General features: G+C 58.8%; 1 protein-coding gene across 1 annotated transcript; it reads right to left on the reverse strand.

Moving 5' to 3' along the window:
* Positions 1-603: 603 nt before the first annotated feature.
* Positions 604-9771, reverse strand: TALDO1 (transaldolase 1). Its single transcript, XM_027579273.2, has 8 exons — positions 9614-9771; positions 6079-6202; positions 4610-4717; positions 4212-4343; positions 1752-1927; positions 1416-1613; positions 1048-1193; positions 604-799 (listed from the first exon to the last, which is right to left on the reverse strand). Exons 1-8 carry the CDS (start codon positions 9708-9710, stop codon positions 767-769), a joined length of 1014 nt encoding a protein of 337 aa, XP_027435074.1. The 5' UTR covers positions 9711-9771; the 3' UTR covers positions 604-766.
* Between the last annotated feature and the right edge of the window lie 3899 nt (positions 9772-13670).

A 13670-nucleotide genomic window follows, 5' to 3' on the forward strand; every position in this document is an offset into this window, starting at 1 on the left:
CGCCAGCCTGGGTGCTCTGACCCCGACACAGGATGCTCCTGGCATCCCTGCAGAAAGCTGTGCAGAGCGGTCCCTTAGTGGGACCCAGGGCAGTGTCTGACCAGGGCTGTCCCTGACACCTGGCACCACCTGCACAGACCTGAGGTGGCCGGCCCGGTGTCCTCCATCCCTGCAGGCTGCTCTGTTCCAGGAACAGGCTGGTCCCCGGGGGGGGTGGGAGGGGCTACCCCATGGACTGCCATCGCTGCCCCCACCAAGCCCTTCCCCGTGCAGCAGGTCACGAGCAGAAGCTGCTCCAGAGCCTGTGCACACGAAACCGTCCCGAGGAGGCCCCACTGCTCCACACGGGAGCTGAGCAACGGGTGGCCTGGCTGGAGCTGTTCCTCCATCTGCAGGCACCTACACCCCAGGGAGGCCCCCTGGGAGCCCCTGCCCACAACCAAAGTCCAAGGACTCCCAGGCTCCCAGCTCGCTGCCCAGCAGAGGCTCATGGTTGAGGTGAGGGGCCGTCCCTGCCTGTGCCACCCTAGCTGGAGCCACGTCAGAGCCAAAGCCTGGGGCAGCTGGTGCCAAGGGGGAAGGGACTGGAGCCAGAAAGAGGAATGTAGCACAAGGAAAGTGACTGCTTTAATTAATTAGGCAAAATTTTACATAGAATCTATGATCCATCCCTGCCCCAACTGGTAAAAAATGCAAAATTCACAAGGCATATGCAATCAGCCCCAATTCAGATGGCACAGGTCTGTGGTCCGGCTCAGGCGCGGTGCTATTTTCCGTTCTCTGTGCTGAACATGCGATCCTAGAAGGGAGAGCGTGAGAGGTGACAGGAAACTTGCCCGCTTGCCCCCCAGCCCCCGCCTCCTGCGCAGGAAGGGGTAAGGCCCACAGTCAGGGCTGCTGCAGATGGGGAGTCATGGCCTCCTTACGAGGGCGCCCACCAGTGGCTGGCCCGGAACCTGTGGGGCAGAGTCCAGGCAACCAGGGGAGCTGACACCCCCAGAGTCCCCCAGAACCTTCCAGCTCCGCCCCCAAGCCTGGGGCACTCACCATCAGCATCCGCTCGAGCTTCACGGCATCCGCAGCAAACTTGCGGATCCCGTCTGAGAGCTTCTCCACGGCCATCTGGTCCTCATTGTGCAGCCAGCGGAAGGCCTTTTCATCCAGGTGAATCTTCTCCAGGTTGCTGGCCTGGGCTGGGGAGGACAGGCACCGGGACCTCCCACAGCCGCCCATTACCCCGCCCGCAGCCCCGCCTGTGCCACCCCCTTGGGGTCAGTGCTGCCCGGCATCTCTGGGCAGGGCCCCAGCGGGGCTCCCGTGACAAGCAGGACCCAGGCTGCCTCAGGCCAGTCCATCGCCTACGCCCTCCGAGAGCAGGGTGAAGGTGGCCACAAGCCAAGGGCCAGACAGCTTACCCGCCTTGACTGACAGCACGGGGGCCAGCTTGCTGTTGTCCTTGAGCAGCTCCCCCAGGAGCTTGGGCGAGATGGTGAGGAAGTCGCAGCCTGCCAGCGCTTTGATCTCACCGGTGTTGCGGAAGGAGGCGCCCATGACGATGGTCTTGTAGTCAAACTTCTTGTAGTAGTTGTAGATCTTGGTGACACTCTTCACTCCTGGGGCGACACGCTGCGTTCCTGAACAGCCTCCGGGACGCCGGTAGCGGTGCCCGCCCACGGCACAGCCCAGAGTTGCCGTTGCGTCCCCTCCACTCAGCGGAGCCCCTCACCCCGTTCCTTCGACGGGCTACTCACCAGGGTCCTCCAGGGGCTCGTAGGATTTCTTGTCTGTGTTGGCCACATGCCAGTCGAGGATGCGCCCCACAAAGGGGGAGATGAGTGTCACTCCTGCCTCGGCGCAGGCCACGGCCTGGGCGAAGGAGAAGAGCAGCGTCATGTTGCAGTGGATGCCGTGCCGCTCCTCCAGCTCCCTGGGGGGACAGGGCAGGCTGAGCAAGGCTGGGCCCACAGGTCCACAGGCGGCACGGGCGCTCCTGTGGGTGCTGACACACAGCCCCCCCGCCCCCCGGCCCGTTCGGTGGGGAAGCCGCTCGGGAGTCCCTCAGCGCAACCGGGCCGCCCCTCCCCCACAGCACAGGTGCAACACTCACCAGGGGGCCCTCTGCCTGGTGGGCTACGGTGACAGGAATTTTCTCCCTCAAACCCACATTTCCAAACAGGAACAAAGGCAAGAGAGGCTCCCTGAGAGCCACGGTGGGTCTCCCCGGCCCGGACACGTGCACCTGCACCTGGGACCCCGGGCCCCTGGCGCATCACAGAGCCTGCCTGGGCCGGAGACCGCGGAGTCCCCTCTGACCGCGGTGCCGCCCTGCCCTCTGCCCCACCCGCCCCCCAGTCCACCGGACGTCCTGGGGCTGAGCCCTGAGGGTAGGGCAGTGCCCACACGGTCACATGCCAGGGAGTGGGCTGTGACAGCTGAGCCTGCGCTCAGGCCCCTCTGGCCGTGTTTCTCCCCTCCCCCCAGGGACAGCTTCAGAGGGGCCTGCACCCTGTGGCCACCTGGCGGTGTTAACGAAGCACGGCTGCAGAGAATGAGGACTCGGTGGCGGTGGTGGCACAGGCCCGGGAACCCCGCAGGGGCTAGCCTCTCCCAGGGCCTGCATGCCCGGTGCGGGCGCCTGTAGCTCAGGCTGGCCTGCGGGAGGCCTCAACAAGACCCAGCAGCTGCGCCGGTCTGACCGGACTGGCGAAACACAGTGCGTTTTTGGAAGCAGCCAATGGGGCGCGCCAGGAAGGTGACTTTACCAAGTGTGAGATGGAAGACAGACGGGGAAACAGCCTAGGAGAGGAAATTCACCCAGGACGAGACCGTCCGTCCCACCGTCAGCACTGGCATGTCGCGAGACAAAGCTGCACAAGCCATGAGACAGATCTGGCCGCGAGCAATCCCTGCAGAGAGCTTAGAGCTCATCTGGAAGCAGCCAGTCCTGCGCCGCCGTGAGCTCCCGCAACCCCGAGGGCCGCTTAGCCACGCCTCCAAGCAGAGACGCGTCCCCAGCCACCCTTCCCGCCCCACTCCACCTCGCAGGCTGAAGCACGCTCGTGCTGACCCTGCTGCAGGGGACGTTTGCAGCCTTATGAAATTGTGTGGCCATGGCCCCGGGAGCAGCTTGGACACGCTCCGCCGCCTCTGATCTGGACCTCAGTTTAGCAGCGTGAGTGACCACGGGCGCCAATGCCTGAGACCTTGGCATTTGCAGCCTCCTCTAAGTTTGTTTCATCAGCAGTTTCTCTTGAGCTTGGCTGCGCTACCCTGAGTTGCCCGCTCAAGGACTTAGGAGCTTGTTGCTGGAGTGACCAGCCGACAGAGGGCTCCGGGCAAAGGGCGCTCGCTGGTGAGCAGGACCAGATGACTTGGTGTCAGTAATAGTTTCTACAAGTCTCAGAACAATTTTCCAATCACTGCTGACAAAAATAAAAACTATCTGAGTAAACGGAAAAGGGGAGAAGGGCTACAGACGGCAGCAGTGGGAACCAGCAGGCTGCCCGAGGGGTGGCGAGGCACGGGGGGACTGCCCGCGCAGCAGCCCCCCTCCCGCAGAGGTGCCCACAGCAGCGAACACTCTGGTTCGAGTGCTGAACCTGTGCACGGCTGTTCACGGCAATACTACTCATGACGGCCCTGAAGGCGGAAACAACCATGTGTCCACGGAACGGTGAGTGGACACACAAAGTGTGGTGTGTGGACCCACTGGAACATTAGCCGTAGCAGGGATGCAGCCCTGAACGCGCCACCACGTGAGGGAAGCCAGACACAAAAGGCCACATGTCAGGAGATTCTACTGACGTGAAAGAGCGGACCAGCAAAGCCAGAGGAACAGAAGGTGGGTGAGTGGCCGCAGGAGCTAAATGGGCCAAGTGAACACACGGTCCGAGCACGCATGAGGAGACGCCCTCGCTGACCGCTGTCCAGGTGTCAGTGGTCTCTGGGCAAGAACACATGGAGGAATTCTCCGGTCTCTCCCGCTCCGCACGTTTGGTTCCACGACAAGCTGGTTTTCATAACTGATACAGATGGGGGACGGGAGACTGGGGATCTCCCAGAGGCCTGGTTTGTCTCTGGACAGTGGTGACCTGGCCCCCCACACTGGCCCTCTCTGGACTGAGTGTCGAATGTGCCCACAGCCGCGCAGCCCCCAGCCCCGGAATGGAAGCAGAGCCCCCACCAGACCCCTCCTCACAGGGGATCCTTACTTTCCAGCCTGAATTCCTTCCCAGGTGGATGAGAGCTTTATAAGGATCCGGTCCTTGCTGATCCCGGCTTCCTTGTAGAGCTCGATGAGACGCCGGGCTCGGGCCACCATGGCGTCCTTGTCAAAGGACAACCTGCGTGAACAAGAGGCCCCTTGCCGAGCAGCCCGCCTTGAACACCCACCAAGGAGGAGTGAGTGGGCGCCCGCGGCCTGCCCTGCCCTCCCGTGGGGAGCAGCTTCGAAGCCCATCTCACTCACGGTCACATTCCTCCCCGGCATTTACACAGAAACTCAGGCTGAACTTGAATCGCAGAGCAGGGGGCGCCGGCCAGCACAGGCGCCGTCTCCGGACCAGACAGCTGCTTTTGCCCCTTGACCCCAAGGACCCCGAGTCCTTACCTGGCATCCACTTCTGTGGATACACGGCCTGGAATCTTCTTTAATATTTCTGCTCCAAACAACACAAAAAGTTTATCGATAGCATTCTTAATCTGTTCCTCTTGTGACCTGAAATTCAAGGGAAAAAAATTAGGTCAAAAGCTTTTAGGTTTTAAGTGCACAGGATTCTACAAAACAAATTCTCTCATTCCTTTGCAGCAAATTCCTTTCCCTTCATCTTCTTTTTTTCCCTACTTGTGGTAAAAGACACACAGCATAAAATTGCACCATTTTAGGGGCGCCTGGGTGGCTCAGTTGGTTGGACGACTGCCTTCAGCTCAGGTCATGATCCCGGAGTCCTGGGATCGAGTCCCACATCGGGCTCCCAGCTCAGCGGGGAGCCTGCTTCTCCCTCTGACCCTCTCCCCTCTCGTGCTGTTTCTCTGTCTCTTGCTCTCTAATAAATGAAGGAATAAAATCTTAAAAAAAAAAATTGCACCAATTTAACCATGTCTAGGTACACAGCTCGGGGGCATTAGGTATGTTTACACCGTGCAGCCATCCCCACCATCCGTCTCTGGAACTTTTCATCATTCCAAACTGAATCCATCTTGTGGCACAAGACAAAAATAATCCTTTCAATCTCTTTGAAGTTGCCTGGGCAGGCGAGTGAAGTGCACCGTGGTATTCCAAAATGGCCCACTGCCCAGGGCTTCTTATTAGCCCAATGCACATGGGACAATCTCCAGCCCGCCCATCATGGGTGAGGACCCGCGGGGCAGCTGGATGGGGGACAGCACCAAGGCCTTGCTGATACAACGAGGTGCAAGAGCAAGCCTCTAGAGAAGGGAAAGGGAGCTGGCTGCAACGGGCTGTGTGGTGGAGGGCAGGGCGGACTCAGGACACAGGGCAAGCACCGCACTCCCGCACGTGGCCTGCGCCTTGGTTCCTGCAGGTACCCGCCCAGTGGTGCACTATCACCCCCATGGAGATGGAAAGTGCCATCAGGAAAAGGGCGAGGAAAGCCAGCCTGTGGTTGCCTGGGGGAGGAGCAGGGGCGGACTGTGAATGGGCACCAGGGAACATTCTAGACTGGATTGCGGTGACGGCTGCACCACTGAAAAACTTTACCAGAACAAACTGAACTGAGCACTTAGCGAATCTTACTGCAGCAAAGCTGTTATAAGATGATAAAACGACAGAAAGCAGGTCAGTGCCTGCCAGGGCTGGGACACTCACCACAAAAGGGGGTGCTGCATTTTAACTGAGGTGGTGTTTATAGGGAGCACATGGTCCTGTAAACAATTCATTGAACTGGACACTTACTATGGCGGCAGTTTACTACATGTAAATAACACTTTGATAAAGTTGATAAAAATAAAGAAACCCAGCTTTCTTTCCTTGAGTCTGACATCCAAGAACTAAAATGCCATTAAGGAGGTAACACCCGGGGGAGCCAGTGCAGCCGACTGCACCCCGCCCCAACTCACCCGCCCAGCCGCCGGCCGTAGGCGATGGCCTCCTCCACCAGCTCCTGGTAGGCTGGCATCTGCGCTGCAGCCAGGATCAGGGAAGGGTTGGTGGTGGCATCCTGGGGCTTGTACTCGTCGATGGCTAGGCAAAGAATTTTGGACAGCTGGAGAGTGAGTGGAGTGCTCCTCCTGCCACAGAAGAGCCCCTCTAAGCCGGGCGCACAGCAGCCGAGGCCCGCATGGTTTCCAGCCGGGGAGCAGGGGCACTTCACACGCATCTCCCTCCCTGTCCCAGAAGGCTGTCTGCACAACACAACCGCTACCACGGTGGGGCCAGAGATCCGAGGTACCCCTGTGGGAGCTGACCTTCCCACCGTGGGGCGGGGCAGGCAGCGTGCACAGCTGGGAGGGCACTTCCTGCGGCCAAACTACCATGGGCGGGCACCCTGGCGCCCAGGCCAGCGGCAGTGAGGGCGCGCGGCTGCATCCACGCACGGCCTTCTCCCTTCTCTCACCACGTTGGCTCTCAGTAACAAGCCGGCAAAGACAGGAAACCCGCGGGGCCTAACCTGCAGGCTCGCCGACCAGAGGCCGAGCCAGCCCATGGCCATGCACCCTCACAAACACTTCTGCTCCAGACCATTAGCGGGGTCAGTAAATCCATTTGGCAAATTAGTATTTTCAAAGTATGCTTTGATGACAAAATTAGAGGCGGAGAACGACTGGCGGCTGCCGAGAACAGAGAGGGGCAGCCATCAGGAGCGCAAGGGACAGAATCTCTACGTGCTGTGAAACCACTGCGGGGAATGCCACGCCCCCCACCCCCTCCCCGTTCAGGCTCGCAACTGGTGGGCGGAGCCAGGCCTGCGGCCTCCTTAGAGGGTCGCGCGGGTGCCGGCTTCCTGGGGCCAACATCACACCACGGCCACAGAACATGTCACCACTGGGGGACAGCAGGCGAAGGGTTCATGGGACTCGACAGGCTAATTTTGCAACTTCCTGTGAGTCTATATTTCAAAATCATAACTTAAGAGAAAGTGCTCCCGGGGCCCCTGGGTGGCTCAGTCGGTTAAGCATCCGACTCTTGGTTTTGGCTCAGGTCATGATCTCAGGGTCATGGGATCAAGCCCTGGGTCAGGCTCCATGCTCAGCAGGGAGTCTGCCTGAGATTCTCTCTCTCCCTCTGCCCCTCCCCACTTCCCATTCTCTCTCTCTAAAATAAATACATAAATATTTTTTAAATGATTTATTTACGTATTTTAGATGGGGGGGCAGAGGGAGAGAGAATCTCAAGCAGACTCCCTGCTGAGCGCGGAGCCTGATGCGAGGCTCATCCCACGACCCTGAGATCATGGACCTGAGATGAAATCAAGCGCCCACCAATTAACCGACTGAGCCACCCAGGTGCCCCTCGGCTCAGGTCTTGATCTCAGGGTCAGGAGTTCAGGCCTCATGTTGGGCTCCAAACCCGGCATGGAGCCTATAAGAAAGACAGAGAGGAAGAGAGGAAGAGAAAAAAGAAGGGAGGGAGGGAGGAAAAAAGGAAGGAAGAAATGTTCTGGAGTGGTATTTTTGCAGGCTCGAATCTCATGGAGGGATGTACTGAATAGTGCCTTTTGTTACATAAAATTAGGCCTTGACAAGGCTGACTTCTGACAAACTTAAAAACAAAAGTAATACTCAGCTGGGGTCAACAGATGGGCTTCAGGGTCCAGGGACCCTTAAATTGAATGTGAAACTGCAGGGGGCGGGGTCATGTTCTGGGGAGAGCATCCATGGCTTTGATTATATTTTCACAGCAGCCTATGATCCACCCCCCAGCCCCTGCCAAAGGTAAGAAACTTCAGTTCATAAAATGACCACAAAACAGGGGCGCCTGGGTGGCTCGGCCGTTAAGCGTCTGCCTTCGGCTCAGGTCATGATCCCAGGGTCCCGGGATCGAGTCCCACATCGGGCTCCCTGCTCCGCGGGAGGCCTGCTTCTCCCTCTCCCACTCCCCCTGCCTGTGTTCCCCCTCTCGCTGTTTCTCACTCTCTCTAATAAATAAATAAAATCTTAAAAAAAAATGACCACAAAACCAAATGCTGGATTTGCAACTATGCCATGTTTATGGGTATACATTATTAACTACTGTATTCTTACAAAGTTGCTAATATTTATTAAAATAAAAAAATGTCAGCACATGGATTTAGATATTTCTGGGAAGGGAAAAAGAACAAGTGTTCCCCCAAGGCTCCTCTCCAGGGAGAGCCGCAGGAAACAATATAGACCAAGGCTCTGGCAAAGAAGCAAAGACGGAAAATGATTCTAAGTGTTAAGAAGGGGAAACAGGGGCGCCTGGGTGGCTCAGTCATTAAGCGTCTGCCTTGGGCTCCAGTCCTGAACCCAGGATCCTGGGATCGAGCCCCGCGTCGGGCTCCCTGCTCCTCGGGGAGTCTGCTTCTCCCTCTGCCGCTCCCCCTGCTTGTGCTCTCTCTCTCTGTCAAATAAATAAATAAAATCTTAAAAAAAAAAAAAAAAGAAAAGCGGAAGGGGAAACAGGCACAGAAAAGGTGCGGCCACGTTTCCAGCACACTCTATCCTACTTAGGTCAGTGCCCAGAGGTCTGATGAAAGGGCACGGGGAGCAGGAGTTCCCCCAGAGGCTGCCCACGTGGGGACGTCTGACAGCCTACAGGCCGGACCCACGCGGATCGCTGACCAGGTCTCTGTGTTTTCTATTTAAGCCGCCAAAAGTGGGTGTTCGCTCTCCTCCGCCCAGCTAGATAAACAATCCTCTTACTCAGCGTTACCAAAGAGGAACTAATAAAGCCTGTTTCTCAAGCCACTGTGAGAAAGCAGAAAAGAAAGGAAGTCAGTTCTACAGTGCTCATTTCGGTGCAGCCTTTCATGGTTTTCCTGAAAATCTTGTTTGTTCACAGCAGAGCAGGACGGAGGCCCGTTCAGGCGGGGCACTCCCAGGACCAATGGATGATCCTTCCCCACTTCTCTCCCACCAACACAATGCAAACCCAGGAACGACAGGTCCCCAGGACCAGACCTTCGCTTTCCCCCGGGCACTGAGTTTTACCCGCCAGGCTCCGCTGCCCCCTGAGCAGGGGTGCAAAGTATGTGCAACAGGAGATTGCAAAAGCCGGCCTGTCATTTCTGGTCTTCCTGGGCCCAGAACTAACTCGAGTTCCCGCTCAGTAGTCAACATCTGCTGACCCAAACTGTGGAGCCAAGTGGTCTGGGCCGAAATTCGCTCCAGCTCTACCTCGAGCCTCTTCCTCAGCGGAAAACGCCTACAAGCTTCCCAGGACCCACTGACGCTAGAAGCTCCCCCCAGGGCTTTCCAACAGCTCGGAGGGAGCCCCCGGCCCTCACCCCAGCCCCTTTCCCCAGCCCTCAGCCCCTGCGCTCCCTCCTCACCTCCGGGCATGGGCCCGCGCCCCCTCGGGCCCCCTCCCCGATGCCCCGACCCGGGCCCCGCCGGCTCTCCCCGTCCATGAACACCCGCCCCCAGCACGGCCAGTCGGTGCGCGTCCCGGAGATCGGGGTCCCGCGCGCCTCACCGTGGAAGTCGCCCGTGTCGGCCACCACGGTGGTGAACTGCCTGAGCTGGTCCAGCGCGCTCTCCATCCTCTGCCGCTTCACCGGGGAGCCCGACATGGCGAAGCAGAGACCGAGCGCGGTGGCCCACAATGCCCCGGGGGCATCTGCGCGCCAGCCAATCCGAGAGCGGCGCGGGAGGGCGGGGCCGACGGCGCTTCCGCCACAGGGCGACGCCCCGCCCCGAGACCACGCCCAGTTTCGGGACCAGTCCCACCCGGAGACAGCTGCCGGGGGGTCCGTGCTCTCTCCCTCGAGCCCTGCATCCTTAGATCGGTGTCCCCTTCTCATCACCAGCTGTGCCCCCCAAGGGTGCGCCCCTGAAGCGATGCGTCAGCGAACGGTGCGCCCCCCTCTGCAATGCGCTCCCGGAGCTATGTGCCCCCAAAACGGTGTGCCGCCCTCCAATGATGCGCTTCCCGGAACGATGCGCCCCTGAGCGGTGTGTCCCCTGGAGTGATTGGATCCTGGAGTGGTGCTCCCCATCCCCCCCCCGGGCGTCAGATTTCCCACGGGGCGCCCCAGTGAGAAAGGGACAGGCGGGGCTAGGTAGGGAGAGATATAGATAGGGGGCTCCGTTATCAGTCTCATAGAAATCCCCAAAATGTGGAGTTGTAAGGAAACCAGAGATAAGGGAACACTCCAGACCACCCTGCCCTAGGTGTCTGAGAGGGGAATCTTATTTATGACAGTCTCCTGTGATCAACAGAAAATAACCAGACCTTAAAAAGAAATAAGCCATTAAAGATGTTATCAGTAGGGGCGCCTGGGTGGCTCAGTCATTAAGCGTCTGCCTTCGGCTCAGGTCATGATCCCAGGGTCCTGGGATTGAGCCGGGCATCGGAGCCTGCTTCTCCCTCTCCTGCTCCCCCTGCTTGTGTTCCCTCTCTCGCTGTGTCTCTCTCTGTCAAATAAATAAAATCTTAAAAAAAAAATGCACTTCCTTTTGAAAAAAAAAAAAAACAACGCAGATCATCACCCTATACTTGCAGTCGTCATGGGATGCCCTCCCAGGGGTACCTTGGGCCTCGCTTCACACAGATAATGGGCTTGGGCCATTCTGTGGGCCACACAGCTCCCTGGAGGGGCGGGCCATGCTGGGCCTGGACCAGCTCAGTCCCTGCCCCAGAAAAGGCAGCAGCGTCCCTGGCAGGAGGCTGAGAGCAAGGAAGTGGCATTGCAGAGATGATGAAGGCGTGTTAGCTTGCCTGCCGCCCACTTCATGATCCCAGGGCATTTGTGTGCCTCAGGAGAGGGAGGACCCCCAGAACCCAGAAGGACCCATAAGTCACTGAACCACCACGTGGATGAGGGGCCAGTGTTTGAGGGGCAGAGGTGTAGGGGTGAAGCCAAAGCCTCAGGGTTATAGGAAGAGAGGGTGAGGAGGGGAGAAGATCTGGTGGCCTGCTGGCCAGCTCTGACCCCATCCAGGTGGGCTGGGGTGGGGGCCAGGGGCCCAGCATCTGTACCTCAGCCTGTCCTGGCTCAGCTCCTTCCCAGGACACTCCTAATCCCTGGCCCTGGAGGCCCAGGCAGTGAAGGCAAGGATGACACCCAGGGCCCTCTTGCACGGGCTGCAGGGTACCCCCAGGAACCTTGGTGGCACCTCCACCCACGTGCCGGGTACAATGCGTGCTGGGGACAGGTCAGGCTGGGTTGGTGAGCAAGCGGCTGCCCTGGGAAGGTCCAGCCTCACCGCAGTCCTTGGAAGCAGTGGATGACCACGTCTATGCAGCCTGGCATTCCTAGGAGGGGCCGGACTCCAGCTCCCACCAGACCAGACAGTCCAATGGCCTGGCCAGACCTGCAGAACCATCCAACGGGAACCAGGCAAAAAAGGCAAAGAGAGAGTGACAGGAAACAAGATAAATGGCCAAATACCAGGAGTGGTGGGCGGGCCGCCCACAGAACAGTTGCAGAATAGAGCTCCAGGCGCGTGACAAAGCACCTCATGCAGAGTGTCCCCAAATCCCTTCTTTCAACAGAAGCTGAGCTCCTCCTGGGTGCCGAGAAGGAACACACGTGGCTGACCCGGGGGTGGGGACAAGTAAGCCCCGTGGGGCAGAGGTCATCCGCCTGTGAAGAGTGGGGGTGGGCCTCAGGGAGGCCTCGCTGAGAAGCTGGCCTTTGAGCAAAAGGCTCCAGGGTCTGGCGGAGAACCAAGCAGGGCACTGCAGACCATCCAGTCCTCCCCGGGGACTTCAGTCGAGCTGGCAGAGCTTGGACACGGGGTGGGGGGAGGGACGCCATAGGACTTAGGGTTTAAAGGGTCTCTCTGGGCCTTGTGTTGTGTTGGATTGAGGGAGCAAGGGTGGAATCCGGAGGTGGTGAGGGTGGGCAGGGACAGTGACCAGAGCGTGGCCAGGAGGCTGCAAGCAGTATTGGATCTGCTGAGGAGCTGGCTGTGGGGGAGGGGGCAGGTCAGGGGTGGGAGGCAGGGGGACCCTCTGGCTTAGGGTACCTTAGTGCCCAGAGCTGAGCAGCAGGGGGTTGAGAGGTCTAGAGCTCAGGTCTGGGGTCAGCCTGGAGAGGCACTGGGTGTGGGAGGGTAGGAAGTTGGGTCAGTTGGGGAAGGAGCTGTCCAAGGCGGGCGGGGGGGGGGGGGGGGGAGAGCCAGACACCCTGGGGGTGGGGAGGAGGAGCTCCCGGGCCTCCTGGCCGGGCCTCACTGCTAACCCACCCGAGGCAGTGCAGGGCGGAAGGGAGGAGGGGGAGGCGTGGAGTCAGTGCACACTCAGTGCTTTGGGGGGTGTTACAGGGAAGGGAGCTGGGCTGGTGACCCCCCAAGAAATGAGGGCATTGTGGCTGGTGGCAGGAGAGGAGCAGGGCCTGCGCCCCTGGGGCCTGGGTGGACAGGGGCTGGGATCCAGGGCCCTCACGCAGGGGTGGCTTTTGTCACTAGGCAGGACGGGCAGCAGACCTGGGCACAGAGGGGGCAGACTGCTGGTGGCACATGGGGCTCTCTGTGCTCTATGACCCTTCACTGCTTGAGGGACGGAGAGGGCAGTCGGGGGACAATGGGAGAGGGGGGCCATGTGGCTCACCCGGGGCAGCCGCCGGTCCCTCCAGCTTCTCGGGGCAGGTGTGGCAAGGTGGAGGCTAGATTTAACCGAGACAGGGCTTGGCCAGGGCAATGTGAGGAGAGAGCAAGGGCCCTGTGGTGGAGAAGGGGGCCGAGCTGGGGGAGGAGGGGACCGGGTCGGAGAGCGGCTGGGGCTGGGGGTGGGGGTGAGTCAGGCCAGGACGGGCAAGGCCGGCCCAGGCAGGCGGCTTAAACAACCACTCTCTGTGGCAACAGTGTGAGGAACAAAGGCAAAAGAAATAGAGAAAGAAAAATTAAACTTCCTCATAACTTACAGCCCACTGACGAGTCCTTGAGACAGGCAGGGTGCCCTTCTTCCAGCAGCTCGGCTGCCTCTTTGTGAATCATTTGCTAAGGGCAAAAGGCAACCTTAGCTTGACATTAGCCTGACCTCCAGGATCCTGTAAGTCTTTTTTTTTTTTTTTAAGATTTTATTTATTTATTTGAGAGAGAGAATGAGAGAGAGCACAAGAGGGGGTAGGGTCAGAGGGAGAAGCAGACTCCCCGCTGAGCAGGACTCGATCCCGGGACTCCAGGATCATGACCTGAGCCGAAGGCAGTCGCTTAACCAACTGAGCCACCCAGGCGCCCGCGTCTTTTTTTTTTTTTAAGTAAGCTCCACACCCAGCGTGGATCCTGACATGGGGCGTGAGCTCAACAACCCTAAGATCATGACCTGAGCCAAAACCAAGAGTTAGATGCTTAACCGACTGAGCCACCAAGGCACCCCAGGTCTTTCTTAACGTATGAAAATTCGTTAGATACATGTTGGCAATCATTCTCCAAACATATGGCTCACTGTGTGCATCCGAAGGGTCTCATGACTAAGGCTTTACTAGATAGTAGTAAATGATCCCTTGGGGTCCTGGAAACCTTGCTTCCAAATTCCTTAGAGACTTATACTGTCCCACACCCCCTCCCGACTCCCAAGTAGATAA

The sequence above is a fragment of the Zalophus californianus genome, chromosome 11 (assembly GCF_009762305.2).
Source record: "Zalophus californianus isolate mZalCal1 chromosome 11, mZalCal1.pri.v2, whole genome shotgun sequence".
NCBI classification, from domain to species: domain Eukaryota; kingdom Metazoa; phylum Chordata; class Mammalia; order Carnivora; family Otariidae; genus Zalophus; species Zalophus californianus.